General features: G+C 42.2%; 1 protein-coding gene across 1 annotated transcript in view; it reads right to left on the bottom strand.

Moving 5' to 3' along the window:
- GRIK3 (glutamate ionotropic receptor kainate type subunit 3) overlaps positions 1-17,000 on the bottom strand; it is a 653,994-nt gene that overhangs the window by 364,645 nt on the left and 272,349 nt on the right. The window contains exon 9 of the mRNA XM_086954197.1: positions 6,608-6,721. Within this exon, the coding sequence (XP_086810323.1) occupies positions 6,608-6,721 (114 nt within the window). The remainder of the gene's footprint in view (positions 1-6,607; positions 6,722-17,000) is intronic.

Below are 17,000 nucleotides of genomic sequence, written 5' to 3'. Positions count from 1 at the left end.
CTTAAATTAGTATAGGGTTTAGAGGATGCTGCAAATCTTTTCAATGTATGCGGAGAAGGATTGAAACCATTCAACAAGCCATCAAATAAGTTTACTTATTTTCTATGTCGCGGCTACTTAGAGACTTATATGTTCTTTATTATTGAGGACCGATATTGTAAGCCGCTTTGGTCTCCCTTTGGTTGTTTTATAGTTTTATACTATGTTATTAAGATTGATTTACATTAATCTTGGTTTGGGTTTGTAATAAACCTTTTTAACTTCAATTTACCGACTCAGGCTTTTATTGTGTGGTCCTCATGATCACACTGTACTTTTTACTTTGTACATTGAGATCTAAATTGTCATTAACCCCTCATCCTCTCAGGCTACTACAAAGGCCTAATGACCAGAGTTGAATTGGAAGAAGCGCCCCAGAGCGTTCTCACTATACATCACCTCCCTGAAAGTAAGTAGGTCGTTTTTCCTACTATGAGTGTACTTTGGCAAATCGCTCCCCCGGAGTCCCCAGCTCCACTGATGTGAATTCACAATTCAAGATGTAACCTAGGAAACCTTGATGTCAGTAAGCACTTCCCAGACTTGTTTCTATTTTAAGCCCAGATCAGCCAAATGCTTTATTGCGTCACCACAAATGGCCGCAAAAGGGTCAATTTTGCAACAAGTAACCTAGAAAAAGTATGGAAAGGGATCACCTGAATGGCAAAATGTAATTTTGTCTTTGTCAGTGAAATTCTTTGCATAAGACATGGATCATACACACACTAGCTTTATTTTTCAAGGGGACCGAAGCCTTCAACACATTGATTTAAGACTTTTGAGGTTTAACCGTTATCCTAAAGATGTACTTTGGCTTAAGAAATGGGTCTTTCTTAATATCTTCAATATGACTGTCGGTTTGATGAATTTAGGTGCACTGATGAGACTGTATAGGTAAGATGGTAGAGGGGGTGAAAGTTCATAACGCCCAACCCAAACCTTTAAGAGTTACGTAATCTTTCACAAAGTCTCAAAGCTTGCATAGTTTGGAATACAATTCATCCTTCAAAACTAGATTTTGTACAACGTGTTACTCTTAAAAACTCACTCTTAGTGAAATAATTTAATCCCAAAGAGATTTAGTAGGAAAAGATTTTCACAAAACTTTATTTTGAAAGAGTTCTCATTCACAGATGAACTTTTAAAAGCCCAGAGAATGCCCCTTGACAATAATTGGTGTCATTGCTGGAATGGGGACTGAGCAAGTGAAAATGTCACGGAACAGGAGGAGGAAATTACACTTATGGAAATAAAACTAGCGCCTTTGGATAATATATGTATGGCAACAAAAAAGTGTTCTGTTGAAGTCATAAGATGATTGTGGCCACGAAGAGCAGCTCTAGATATGTTTTGTGCACAAATCATTGAACCACATTTGAAAAGTGACATGTCCTACTAGGTAAGACTAAGTCACTGCGTCTGATTGCTATGTGCCTGTGTGTGATACATTTAATAAAATAGAACTAAAATGAACTTATTTGTAGACACTGGTTATCAAGTAAAATCTGGCAAGACTCTGGCCTCGATGCGACAACTTTGGACTGCCATGACATAGAACTCATGAACGGTAACAGCGGAGAGAGTTCGGTGCAATCGCAGGGTGCTAGAATGTTCAGACTCAGGAACCAAGCACTCCGCCATCAGCTGGAGCAGCCAAAATCTAGGGGAGGGTAAATTAGACTGCAGCACTAGCTAAGGAGACTTATTTCGGTGGGTTCTAGCTCTCTAGGTGACATTGGAGGCAATACAATATCAAACTTTGCAATGCACAGGCACAATCATGTCAGATAAGGAGGTGGTGCAGGCAGTATTCGTCTAATGGAAGAAGGAACTTCACCTCCAGTTGGCACTTGTTCTCTACCTCACCCATGCTCTTACCCCGGATATCTGTCTCTCTCTGGCCTCCTGTGACTATTTCTTTCACCATCATGCCACACCTTGGGGCGCATGTGAAATGATGTTTGAAGAGTCTAGATCAAAGTTGACCAAGGTTCTTGAAGAAATTGTTCTTCTTAACTTTCAGCTGTTATAGAAGGTGCCATGCGAAATTCACTTCAATTCTGAAACCCTGAATTTATCCAAGATACAGATTCAACACTGGAAAAGAGATCATCCGCATTGTCATAGGTACCCAGCAAAAAGCCACCCTGAAATGAAAAGTGGCTCCATTTCTTAAACTGTTTATTCCCTTGTTCCTCTTCAGAAACTTTGGGGCATATTTACAAGAGGATTGCTCCACCGGAACATCCCTTTTTCTGACGTTCCAGTGGCGCAGGGCCCTGCATCATATTTACAAAGTGATGTTAAGCCACTTTGAAAGGCTTAATGCCACTTTCGAAATATGGTACACTTTCACACAGTTTTCTGTGTGAAAAGGGCATGCAACGGGTGTTTCTGTGGGTTTTCCATCACAACATCTATTGGTTTTTGATGCTGCCTCAGATTTACAAGGATGTGCAAATCTGAGGCAGCGCCAAAAACGAATGCCACTGACTAACAGGTGTTCGATTGGCCCAACAAGGATCAAATACTTTTATTTCTCCTTGTTTTTGCTCCTTCTATATGTGGTGCATTCTGGTGGAGCAACTAACATATAAATATTCATCCCTGCAACAGAGACACCCTTGCACCATGGTTCAAGATTGCCTGATTTTCAAGGAATCATCCCTGCAATGCAAGCACCCTTGCACTATGACACAAGGATGTCTGTGTTGGCGCCAGTCAGCTATCTTTAGCCCCAGTAAAAACACAGGGGTGTGCCGAATTCTTGTGAATACCGCGCATCCCTGCATTTTTTTAAATGACGCAGTGCTGCAAAATTGCTTCCAGCATTGCGCTTTGCCATTTGCTTGTAAATATCCCTTTTTGTGCCTTGAAACCTTTGCTATGCATCATGAAGCCAGTATCATAACACAAAATTAACCAAAGTAACACAACATATCTGTTAGACATGTTAGGACCAAACCAGTGCTCAAAGCATTTGTCCCTCCATCAAGGCTAGTAAACCATTGTGCTGTGCGCTTATTCATCTGCTCACCAGCATTCGATTTAGGGGTGAGCAAAGTTATTTTGTCACCGGACAAGTTTTGTGATTGTCACTATATTTTAAATGTAACTTCACCCATGCAAAGTTTTACTCTGCAGCGTGAGTACATTTTCACTATAATCAATCTCTATCACGCTAGAAAATGTGTGCAGAACTTTCTCTGCAAATGTATCTTTTGCAGAGCTTTTCCATGCACAATGGCATTGTGGAGGATACCAAATATGTTTTTCTGCACAGTATATCTTCTGCTGAACCCTTTAGTTAGTGAGTAAGTAATAATGTATGCAATTCAGCAAATGACATGATTTTCATGTGGATGTGTCAAAGTGAGGAACTTTGCAAATGTCACCAAACAGCGAAGTTTACTATGGGCCTTAGATATGGCTGAAGGAAAAATGCAGCTTGGGACAGCCCCACATGAAGTACCAAAAATACATAGAATCAGCTAAAGCTGCTGTGAATGATCCCAGGGTAATGAAGTCGCGAGTGCCAGTCTCCCAGAGACACATGCCATCGCTGGAACAATGGACAAAACATCAATTGGAGAAAAATTTGTCACTGCAACAATGGGACGATGGGACTGCGGGCACTCAACGCGTTTCTTTCTTTGCACACAAGCACATGCCAATTGCTTCAATGTTGAGCTGATTGTCTCCGACTACAGGAAAGGGCGTCCCACGTGACATGGATCTCGCCTAGATCTGTGTCGAGAGGCATAGCTGTAAAGTCTTTTATTCCCCAAGCTTTTCACTACTTTGATGGTATTGTCCCCAGAAAAGGAGGCATGGAGAAAGGTTCATTTAACAACACAAACTGTGGTTATCTTTCTGCCCCAGTTGTTAACTCGAACAAGAAGTCACATTCACTAAGAATAATAAAAACATAAAAAATAGAAACTATGAAGTAAAGTGGATGTGTTTTTCAATGCAAGTGGTAAAATCACAACTACTGAAGGTCAAACTGAAAGCAATATATTGACATTTACTTGAGCTAGTGCACCCTTTCTGATGCCTGTTAGACCTGGCATCCTTGGCGTGAGTTCCACAGTCTTTTTGCTTCTACCTCCTATATTTTTGACTGTTATGCTGGACTTCGATTTTGCTGGTTTAGTTACTCTGGGCACTTTACCACTGCTAACCAGTGCTAAAATGCGAGTGTTCCCTGTGTAAAGTTTAATTCTGATTGGTTCTCCATGCCTGGTATATTTGATATACTGATAGGTCCAGAGTAAAGTGCACGGTGTTTGCCCAGGGACTGTAAATCAAATTCTACTAGTGGGCCTGCAGCACTGGTTATGCCACCCACATGAGTGGGTAAACTTACCTCAGGCCTGCCATTGCAGTGTCTGTGAGTGCAGCTAAAAATGATCCAGTGGTTTTACTAAGGTGACAAACAGTTGCAAGGTTTGTCACTTTCACAAATATTCTGCTGCATATTGAATATTTTACAAATAATGAATTGTATTTAGTTGCACTCTCTGGTGACTTCAGAAACACTTTTTTGGGGATTTATCAATAAGTTTAAAAATTTCAAAAACTTGCAACTTTGCAGTTACTACTTCACTAATTTGGAAACGCATCTAGCAGATTACAGTTAGGGGTAAACTCATTCCTATTGGAGTTACCTTCCTGTCTTGGGGTGTTTTAAAGAGTCTCTTGCCCATAACAACATACTTTTTCACCATTAAGGAGCACACTTGGGGCACATACAAGTTCAACATCTAAACTGAATCCCAGAAACAGCACCTCTAGGTTAGTTTTAGAGTAAAGTAAACTATAAAACTGATGCTGGAGTCCAACATTCCAGCTAAGGCTGGGAGGCTCAAGGTCGTGAGTGATACTGCTGTTAAAATGTGCCCCAGGTGAAAGCACAGTCTGCTCATAAGCAGATCAATAGCGATATTGCCCTTTGCCCCATAACACATACATCTGAATTATAAAGCAATTCTTGGGCAGAGCTCATTATGTTTTCCTGACTGATGCTGACAACGATTGAAGGTGGAAGGCCAAGGGCAGCCAATGCCAACAAGGCAAGAGCACATGATGAATGTACCTGGGCTTCAGTCAAGGCACGGGGAGGGGTAGCTGTCATTGTAGCAGAACCCCCTGCTCTATGTGGGATCCAAGAGCTATTCTCCACATTATACACATGTGCTGACCAAATATTCAAGCACCTACAGTTGGTAATTATTATTCAGGGAACTAATCCGCTGTTGAGAATAAAGTTAAACTATCTTGGTCACAAAATGTTTATTTTAACGAATTCCTGTAGGAAACGGTAATACGTTTATGTAATTATATGATTAAATAATCCCACCCAATAAGCTAAGCTAATTTGAACCCAGACTAAAATAATGGCGACACCACAAATATGCTAATTCTGTAGACAATATTTTTGTAAGACCTAACAGCAGCTATGTTGACGCCTAACTCTAACCGTAGAATCTGAAGACACTTTACAAGCATTAACCTTAACAAGGATGGTTCTGCTACACCCTCAGAGCTGATAGGTACAGTGATACAGGTACAGAGAGACATGAGCTCTACCTGCCTCACCACAAGAAAACACATTTCACTCACATAGATTCTTCCCAATGCCAGTCTCCTAAACTCAGAGAATTAGTGGCCACACATTACTAGGACAGATGATTGTGTCAGAGCTCTCAAGCGGATCCATGTCAGGTATGAATAGATCATCCTGTCCTGTTTTTTCTTTTCTACATTGTTCTTTCTATACGTCCAGAAAATAGAACAAAAAAAAACATATAGTTGACAAAATGGAAGGTCATTAGCAAGACTTACAAGCTACTAATAATAAGCAATCACCCGCAAGGGTCTCTAGACGCTGGGGGCCTTTGGGAAGATTAAGCAAGCTATTGCCCAGAGTCACATGGTGCTGTGCCAATCTGCCACCGGTGCCAGGGATCGAACCTTGATCCCCAGATTCCAGAGTCAGTCGTCCTAGCCGTGGCGCCACACCTCTTCCACCTCTTCTTACTCATGTATGACATGTGACAACTTGGAACCTCTGCCGTATGGTGAGTGAGATTCCTTGCCCGTGGATTGTTATGATGTAAATCCTGGTATTGCTCAGGATTATTGACAACTTTTTACAGGATATCAGGATTAGAATGTCACAACAACTATGCTGTGTATACCTTGACCATGTGTTGGTGCCACAGGTGGGTTTGCATTCCAGGGATCACAACAGAACCTGGCAGGGAGATAGGGTGATAGGGTAAGATGGAATGTCCTTTGAACCGGGCCACTCTATCGTGTGCCCTGGATACCCACTTTGTACTCTCTCCCTTCTTGATTCCGGCTTGGATGGGTCAGCTCGTGACAATATCAGCATTTTCCTTTTTTCACAACTGTGCTCATCCTGCGATGCTTCGCCTGACAACAGGGGCCACACTTGGAAGTTGCCTTTGGGTGACTTTTTAAGAAAAACAATAACCTCATTCTGGATAAAAAAGGACACTGCATTCGAGATCTTGAACCATGTAAATGTAGATGTGCTTACCAAGACAGTGGTGACAACCAGCGACCTATTCGACAGCGAGTCGGTGACATTGTGTCCTCTGCTCTTAGAGACTTCAGTGACATTAAGGCCCTCAGTAGGATTCCATGTTCCAATCTAAACGAAAAAAAGGAGTAAAAGAGGAGAAAACAATGCCTTTTTAAACTCCAAAGAACATGCAAGGTAAGCTCGCAATGTAAAACATGCATGTCAAGAGTTATGGAATACTAAAATACATCTTTTGTAATCATTTGAGCCATAAAACCAAAATTCAATAAATGAAGCAGAGCAGTAATGTGCTCCTAGTCATGGGCTCTGTTGTGTTTAAAACATGTGTTTCCATGCACACACTTTTACACTGTAATAGCATCCTGTCCTGTTGTGAAAATCCAGGGACAATTCAGCAGCCAGATGGTCTGAAACCCACCAGAAAGAGCTTACTGAACAGAGTGAGTTGGGTTAGAGAACAAAGGGTTAAATGGGGTAGCTAGTGGCCCTTAAACTATGAGGAGATGTTATGCGACTGCTAGAGGCGTTTGATAAGAATATGTACACAAGAATAGATTGCGTGACCTGAAGCAAATTGAATTTGTTTGTTATAGTACTCACCCTTGCACAAAATCAGTGAATAAATGCGACTCAAATCACATTTCACTTTCATTCAATTGAGCATCACATTCAAGTCATTCAAAAAAGAAGAGAATACAAAACATGTGCCTTCACTGCTGTGGATATACACGAGGTAGGTGGATGAGGGACCTTCGCTGCAGTGAGGTAGGGTTGTCCCTGCCCACTTCCAACACTCTGGCTCTGATTGGCCTGCAGTGACCGGGCTGGTGATGTAGCATCCTATCTAACTTCAAACGGCTTTTATGTTATTATTGAATAAAGCTTGCAAAAAAAAAAATCAAAATGGGCAAATGATTGGGACTTTTTTTTTTTTTCTTAACTGGGAGAAGCCAAGAAAGAAAGCAAGCACAAATGTACTGTATACAAGAAATACAAATTGCCAATGTATATTCCACTTATATTTTTCAATAAAAATTTATAAAAAAAAAATTTAAAAAAAAGAGATACCCATATATTTGCTGAAATTCACAGCATGGAAAAAAAAACAAAAAAAAAAAACAAATATGAAGATCGGTTCATCATGAACGTGAAGAGAAAAAATCAGAGGCTTCATGCACAAAAGACTTTGCAGTCGCAAAGCCATAGCAACATTCGTTGCGAGCACGTTTTTATAAATCACAGTGCTCACATTCTGTCCCTTGATATTTGCAATAAAAAGATGGCAACAAAAAGCTATTTAGCATTGGCGTGGACAAATGCTTTGCAGTTGCAAGGTATGGACTGTTTGGCACCGCCCAAGGGCAAGTGGAAACTATTGGAAAAGTGTAATCCATCAATATTTGACAGCTAAGATGTTCTAATGCAGTTTACGAATATTAGGGGCCGTGTTACACATTGTCATTGTTTGCGCTTGGCACACCTATTAAAAGGTGCGCCGGGTGTCAACAATGACAATGCGCCCCATTACGGCGAACGCCCTGCCCCCAGGTTGGCCGGGAACTAGCGCTGCCGTGGGGAAAGCACATTCCTGTGAAAACAAAGGGCCTCATTTATGAAAAGTGACGCATCGCTGCGTGAAAACAGCGATGCGTCACTATTCACTGCGCACTCCATACGACATTCCTGATGCGTCATATTTAATTTATGACGCATCATGTCGCAAGGACTTACAGATACGTCAGTATTTCTGACGCATCTGTAAGCGTAAATGTGACGCATTGCTGGAGTGTGTCACAAAAGTGACCTAACTCCAGCAATGCGTCCTTTCACATGGGGAAAGCCCCATGTGAAAGGGCTTGCGTCAGTCTTACGCCTGCTGTGAGGCAGGCGCAAGATTTTGACGCAACAGCATCCTAAAAGTGACGCATTGAAATCTCACAGATTTCACTGCGTCACTATTACGAGGCTTTCTGCGGGGGAACACCCCCTCTGCATACATTATACCTGACGCAGGTATAATGTGACGCATCTACCTAGATGCGTCACTTTTTAAATATGGCGCAACAAGGCGCCTTTTTTACGCCGCTGGTGCGTCACAAAAAGTGACGCACCGGCAGCGCAAAACTGACGCAAGGCCTCATAAATGAGGCCCACAGAGTGGTTGGTTGCAGCCGCTCCGTGTTTTCACAGTGCAGACAGCAACCCACCTGCACTTTTGAAGAGGATGTCTGGGGGGCTCATAGGAGCCCCTTATTCCCCTCCAGAGGGCTGTTCTCAGGTGGCGCACTCACCGTGCACCATCTAGAAGGTGGCGCACTGTGAGTGCACCCCTGATAGCTTCTTTGCCTCTGCGCCATTGTCTGTAATGTAGCGTTGGCGCAGAGGTAAAGGAATTCCCTCATTGCATAGGGAACACCCTTATGCAAATGGGGGAATGACCCCTCATGGTAGCGCTGGCGCTTTAAGTGCGCCAGCACTATTGGTATTGCTGAAGGGGACGCACAAGCGTCTGCACTCCCTTCTGTAATACCAAAGTGCCCTGGGGCGCGCTAAGAGGGTGCAAATGCCCAGGGCACTTATTGCAAAACCGACCCAGGATTAAACTAGGTAACACAGGTCGATGCATACTCTTACCAAGTATGCAACATGCACAGCATTCCTCTATTTAAGACATTGCGACCTCTGAACCCTCAAAAGACAGAGGTTGCAATGCAAGAACTCTGTGAGTGTGTATGCTGCGATTGGAGGCCTGCTGTTCCATGCATTTCTCCATCTAGCAATTGCCGATTTCTGCAAGTCGATTGCCTTACCATTGATATTATTGAGGTGGTTGGTTTGTGACATTGCAAAAAGCCCCTATGTAATGCAAGAGGTTTTAGAATCCCTTCGCTCAGAATAGGTTGAGGGTGGTGGCAGCACAGAGAACCCCATTATTTTGTTATCAGCCTCTCTTTTCTTGCAGTCACTAACCCCTCCAAAGCAGATATCCTCACTCTGTATGTAGACCCAATTCATTCATAAATCTAATTGGGGAAGAACACACTCCAAAATTCAATAAAATAATAAAAAGTCCAAAGTGTCAGTTAATTTGTATGTCCTTATTTTTCGTCAGAGGAAACAACTTAGCAGCCAATGTGTTTCATTCCGTTTTCACTTTGGAACTTCTGCAGGGCAAGAGAGCAAATTCAACTGTAAATTTTGCTGTTGTTGACATGGGACTGACAGATATGCTACACATGCAGCTTCATTACCATGTGATCGTATATACAAACTGGTATGGATATAGAACTACATAGATTTATAAAAGTACCAGGAAAATGAGCACTTTATTTTGGGCCGTAATTTTGACTTGCTTTGGCCACAGCTCTCTGTATTGTGCACCCAGATTAATTCATATCACGAATTTTTGACATTAGATGTCGTCTTATCAAAGCTGAGCATCTTTCAGGGGTCTTCACCAAAACCTTCCTGTCACCTTATGAAACATCTCATCAGTTTCAATTTCATTTGCTGTATGATATTTTTTTTCATTGTCTCCTGGGAATCAGGTGCATATTTAGCATGCACTGTAACCAAGCACTATATTTTTAATGCATGAGTGACAAAAGCTAGGAGACATATTACCCAATATGCTATGCACGACTCTCATGGATGAAAGCTTCTTTCTTTCAATTACCTCCTCTTTACAAGGTGGTGTGCTCATGAAAATAAGCGCCCATCTCCCGAATGTGCAGTAGAGGTAGTAGGAAAATCATTCAAAATGTCATCAATATTTTGAAGGGTTTGTTTTGGGTCTGTTGGTTCTCCCTCACCCATGGGTTCTCACAAACATTTACCCAGGAGCCAAAATGGTTGGTTTGTGATGTGCCGGGGTGGTGGTAGGGGCAGGAGGGTTGGTGGGATGGTGTATGTTGTACGGTGGATAAAGGGGAAGCAAAGCATATATCTAGTAATGAACTGCACAATGTGAAACCAGAAAACCTGGGATTAATCCAGTCTCCCCAACTTTACCAAATTGTGTGACCCTAGGCAATTGTTTTCACTTTCCCTCCTTTTTCTTCATTATCACACATTAGAAGACCTAAAAACATATGACTTCAGGATGTGCGCATTACAAAATCCTCACCTGTGTTTGATTGAATAAATTATTATATTTTTCATGTATAATAACAACGCAGGCCACCCGAGAGGATGCAAATAGCAACTGACTTAACTCTTAGTTCAATACTGACAGTGTTGTCACAGTGGTGGGAAGAATTAATGTTTTTTAAATTCATGTTTGAAAACTATCACTTTAAACAAAAAATACTTCTCAACAAGCTGACATAATCTGATGTACTAAGGAAAAATGGTTCTGCATGTTAATAAATTACACTTTTTGAATTTTGAAGATGCTTCATAAAATGTTTACACTTTTGCTGCAAGATGTGTTTAAAAATGAAAGTGTTCCTATAGTTACTTCCTTTCCTTAACTTCACGTAACCTTTAAAAAAATAATTGGCTATTTTTTTTAACATCTTTTTGATGTAAATGCTAAGTCGAGGAAACAGCAGCCCAGTACTGCTGTTGACCAGGGGGCCGCATGTAAAGGTCAGGAGGGCTGCATGTAAAGGTCAGGAGGGCTGCATGTGGCCCCCGGGCAGTACTTTGAGTATCAGTGCCCCAAACCATGTCATATATTGGGGGGGAATCCTAGGTGACCCCATCCAGCTAGTAGTTGCAGGTGGTGGGGATTGACACTTATATTCTGAGATATGGACTTATTTTCCACCTGGAGACTTCGATCCAGAACAAGAGAGAGAAAAGCAGAAAAGGAGGAAGAAAAAAATAAGAAAGCAGTGATAAGGAGAAAAAACAGGGACAAAAACCAGCCTGTAGGAGTAAAGTGAAGATACATGAAGTGTAAAGTGGTAACGAAAGAGGCATGGAGTGTAATCAAAACTAGGCATTATGGGTATCTGGTAACCCCAGATTATGGCACAACCTTTATCAGCTTTCTAAGAAAACAATGGGCACCTGCAAACTTCCCAAATTAATCCCTGCCCTTAGCCCATGTGGAGGCCCCCTTTTCCGTGGGGTGAAGGACATCACATGACCATCATCTCTATCTCAGCATTATTTCTGCATCCAGCCTTAACTGTAACTCCAGGCAGATACAATAGTAAGTGACAAGAAAAAGGCCCTGTATTACCACTAAACTGGTTGAAGGCTAATTTATTTGATGATTCCTTAGTCACAACCTTTTACTTCTAGGCAAAAAATAGGTATTGAACCCGTAGGTGATACGTGATATATTCAAGTTTTTTAATTTTTGTATTTAATAACAAAAAAATACATTTATACAACGTAAAACACATTTCTAGGGCTGTTTGTGAAAATATATTTTTGTATGTATTGCAACATATGCATGTGGTTTCATGTTCAAAGAATACGTCAAGATTGAAAAACATTTGCAAAGTTAATTTATCTGGCCATAGAAAACATGCAATTGTTATTATTATTATTTTCAGTGTACAAAAAAATGGCAAAAAACATAAACAAGCATTGGTAAATGCCTTAGGTTACTCCTATGTGACTGAGAAGCTACTTTTTGTTGTCAGTTGTAACTTGCTGAGTAGTGCACTGTAAGTTGCAGAAAGTCTGTTAAAGTGTTAGGACTTGTTTTTGTACAAAAAGGCAATAAATTGTACTGTTACTAGCGGTATAGTGCCTCCAAGGTATCTGCACTTGTGACTGCTTATTTAGTAGTAAAATATAGCAATATTTGGTGCTTAGAGTGGGTTCTGACAATTTTTGGCCCCGGTGACACAGCACCTGTAGCACAATTGAATTCATGGCCCTAAAGCCTGCTAGATAACTGCACGTGTGAAAGCCTATTTAGTAGTAAATATTCTACAATTAGTGGGGTCCCTAGAGCTTTTGGCCCCAGTGCCACTGCACCTGCTGCACCATTCAAATCAAGCTCCTTTTAACTGCAAGATAACTAATTGAGTCTGCCTGAGAAGTTCTGACAACTTTTGAGCCCAGTACCTCTGCACCATTCAACTCATGACCCTGTTGTCTATAAGGTAACTGCACTTTTGAGGCCAGTTTAGTGGTAAGATATAGCAACATTAGGTGTTTGGTGAGGTGCCTAGAGCTTTTGGTCCTGGTGCTACTGCACCTACTGCACTATTCAAACCATGACTCTTTTGCCTGCAAGATAAATGTACTTGTGACTGTTTGTTTAGCAGTAAATGTAGCAATAATCTTTTGTTTAGTGGGGTCCCTAGAGCTTTTGGCCCCAGTGCCATTGCACTAGCAGTACCATTTACATCAAGCCCATTTTAACTTCAAGGTAACTGCAATTGTGACTGCCTGTATAGCAGTAAAATATAGCAATATTTGGTGTTCAGTGGAGTTATGACAAGTTTCGGCCTGGTGGCACTGCACCGGCTGCACCATTTAAATCAAGCCCCTTTTAACTGCAAGGTAACTCCACTTGGGACTGCCTGTTTAGTAGTAAAACCTCAGCATCATTTTTAGGTGTTTAAAGGAGTGCCTAGAGATTTGGACCAGGTGTCACTGCACCTGCTACACCACTGAAATCACAACCCTGATGTCTGCAAGTTAACTGCTCTTGTGACTTTATTTTTTTAAATGTTAGCAATAGTCTGGGTTTAGTGGGGTCCCTAGAGCTTTTGGCCCCGGTGCCACTGCACCGGCTACACCATTCAAATCAAGCCCCTTTTAACTGAAAGGTAACTGCAAGTGTGACTGCCGGTTTAGCAGTCAAATATAGCAATAATATGTTTTTGGAGGAGTTCTGACAACTTTTTGGGGCTGGTGCTACTGCACCTGCTGCACCATTTAAATCATGACCTGTTGTCTGCAAGGGTAACTGCACTTATGGCTGCCTGTTTAGTGGTAAAATATAGAATAGCTCTTGTATATTAGCTTTATTTTTAATGAGCAATGTTTATTACAACATTTAGAATTTGATCATAATGAACATGAAGATGAAGTTGAAAAAGCCAATCAGATAATGCCTACAAAGTGCAAAGAAAGGTACTGAGGAATGAATAGGAAATGCCACAAACCTTCTATAGCTAAAGCAGTTGCCTTACACAACTAAGTAATAATAAAAAGCAAGCATCCCAGAATACTGCTAGAAGCTAGCTGCCTTTTCCATGGGAAGAGGTCTTATCTTGACATTTAATGGGGCTTGAACAGTGTGAACAGCTTTACTAGAAGTATCATAAATGTGTGCAGAAAGGGGAAATTAACAATGAAAAAAGCTCAACACAAAAGCGAATGAACACAGAAATTCGGTTATGAGAAAAGATAAGAGCCCCCCTTTGAAGATACATTAAATACAAGACATTTCACAAGCAAAAACGAAAAATAAAGGATTGGCCCAACAGTACAGGCACACCAGCCCTGACATTGCAGTGCTCTACTTTACAGGTGGCTAATCACATACGATCAGACAAAAATGCTATCACCCCTTTACAAAAGACACAAAATTGATGGGCGGAATGCAGAACGAATCAAAACATTCACCCCCAGTCAAGAGATCTGGGTTAAATCCGTCATTCATCCAGCATTTACAGCCAGCGAATGAAGGGGGCTAACCCATTGACCCATGCACTATGCTATGGTGTACACAGGTAAAATTCTAATGAAACGTGAGCAGACCGATTGTGCAGCAGGCTAGCTGAAAGGCCCTACATCCATACATGCATTCATTTTTATTATGAATATATTTAAAAATAAGAGGCTGGAAAAGTAGGCAAATCTGAATCAAGGCCAGTCCTGAAAATAAGCAGTGCACTGCTCATTAGTACAGTAAATGACTGTAATTGCAGTTCAAATGAACTGAAAAAGGCTTTCATAAAATAAAACGAGGGCTCTTTTCAGCTGAACACGGGCTAGCCTTTTTAGACTCAAATGCTATAATAGGGCTTTGAAAGTCTCTGGCATCCTTCCTAACAGTCGCGCGCTTCTTGCTGAACATGGGCAAACACAAAGTGAAAAAAGCGTTCACAAAAGTCATGGGAAAATGCTGACGGGCCCCAAAATAGCCATTTCTGTCTGTGCGTCATGGAAAACCATAACTGTGTCATCAATCAGGACTGCTATCAGCACAAAAAGAACTCAATTGGGGCATAAAAATAAACACAACTATGTCAGATTAAACCCCGCCATCAATCAGCAATGCTGCTCTGAAATGCGACTGCCGGGAAAAAGTTGCCACCACAGAGATGCCGCCAGCAATGTTTTAAAAAAACAGAAATAAAGAGAGCAGCTGACGGGCACAATTTGTTACCTTTGGGGCGATCAGTCAAGAAATAGCCACGAGCGGTCGTTAGATGTAGGCGCTAGGTTCATTCCGGCACGTGCGGCTGGTGAAGCATTCTTTGACAAACAAGTCACATGGATCGCTTTATGTAAAGCGTTTAGTCATCCCAGCTGATCATGAGATGCCAGCTACTTACATTACTCTTGTATATTTAAATGTGTTCTAATAGTCAGGGCTTTAAGTGGGCCGGGTCCCGTAGTTGTTAAAAGCAAGTGCCGAGACGTGTCCCTATCGGGCTTTTTATTTTTACCTTCGGGGTGGGGAAAAAAAAGCTTACTCTGCAATAGTACCATCTCTCACTGAGTTTGAAGTAACTTCAAAAAGACATAGGGACAGATTTATGTTAACTGGCGCCTCCCCAGGGATGCGCCAGTTAACATGCGCCACAGTGCCCCACAGCTCCGCCAGCCATGGTGCGCCGCATTTATAATGCGGCGCACCATGGTGCAAAAACGGCACAGATGCGTGACGCATCTGTGCCGGAAATGTGGCGCATTGCTGGAGTTGCGTCGCAAGCGCGACGCAGCTTCAGCAAGGCTCGGGGGTGCCCCATTTTAACAATGCTGCGTCAAGACCTACGCCTGCTTCAAGCAGGCGCAGGCTTTTGACGCAGCATTGGCTTAAAAGTGACTGAGTGAAATCTCATAGATTTCACTCAGCCACTTTTGCGAGGCGCACCTGCCCCGGAACGCCCACCCTACGCCGGAACGCCCACAAGCGGCGCAGGGCTTTACAACGTGACGCATCTGCCTAGATGCGTCACGTTGTAAATCGTTCGTAGGGATGCGCCACGTTTATGCCGCCTTGCGTGACGCAACAGCGGCGTAAACGTGGCACAAGGGCCTCATAAATCTGCCCCTAATTTTTCAGTTTTATATACCGCAAAAAAGTAACACTACACAAGGACATATGTATGTTTTGAATTTCAGAATGTTGAGCCCGCAAGAGGCTCGAACAAAAGTCGGCAGTTCTAACCTTACACCACAACCTCGCCTACAAGAACGGAAGCATTTTCAATATTATATACACCACAGTAATAGTTGTTGCTTATTTATCTTATGCAATTTACAACTATTGACAAAGCCAATAGTCCTGGCGTGTTGTAGGTGTAATGCTGTTTGTTGTTATATATATCTGGATGAATGGACAGAAGCAGCAAAATACCAGTGGGGCAGTACACTATGCTAAGTACAGATTTTTTGCTTAAATGGTTTAAGCCACGCCCTTAATTACATCGGCCATGCCCTATGAGAGCCCCCACCCAGATTGTTCATCCTACTTAATCCCTTCCCTGCTGCCGTCGGCCATTGGCCGTCGCGAGCACTACCTCACTGGTTCTGAGAATGTCCAACGGCCGACACGGCCCCGCCCATTTTGCGAAAGCACTGCACAGCCGCGAAATCGCGACCGCGGCTAAGGGGTTAAAGCCTTGCTAATAGTTTTACAGGGCGCACATGTCGTTGTGGACACTATTCATCCTCTACCTGGCAACCGCACAAATAAAGAATTCCTCCTCTTCACCAATGACGTGGTTTGTCAGTAGCTTTTATGGGGCCTGGCTCACAATCACCGTTTTGCTATGCTCTGAGCACGAAGACCCTGAGCACCTTGTTCCAAATCCGAAAAGCAATGTCCTGGGACACTTTGTATGGAACTTAAGTGTATGACGCCACCTAGTGCCACTGTCAATATCTGCCTCATAATGGCCTCATGAGGCATGGCCTCCTTTTGTGCTATATGAAGACATTTAAGAGGGGCAGTTTGAGCCCCTGAAAAACAGTGCACCTTTAGCAAGAAGCCCCACGGCTCCCCATTGTAAGTGCCCGGCAAATGACAACAAAAACAACTAGTGCAAAGATAGCCTATGACTATGTACCTAGAAAGCTTCAACTCCAAGCTGACATCAAATGTTTAATCACCCAGCTCAGTACTGGCTCACTCAGGGCTTCAAGTGGGATGAATAAACTGGGGGGTCTCTCAAAGGGGTGTGGCCAATGTAATTAAGGGCATGGCTTAAAAACATGTATGCTAAAAATCTGTGCTTAC

This window comes from Lissotriton vulgaris, chromosome 2_1 (assembly GCF_964263255.1).
Source record: "Lissotriton vulgaris chromosome 2_1, aLisVul1.2, whole genome shotgun sequence".
Lineage (NCBI taxonomy): Eukaryota > Metazoa > Chordata > Amphibia > Caudata > Salamandridae > Lissotriton > Lissotriton vulgaris.
The sequence above is the reverse complement of the archived record's forward strand: the minus strand, read 5'-3'. Positions and strand labels throughout refer to the sequence as shown.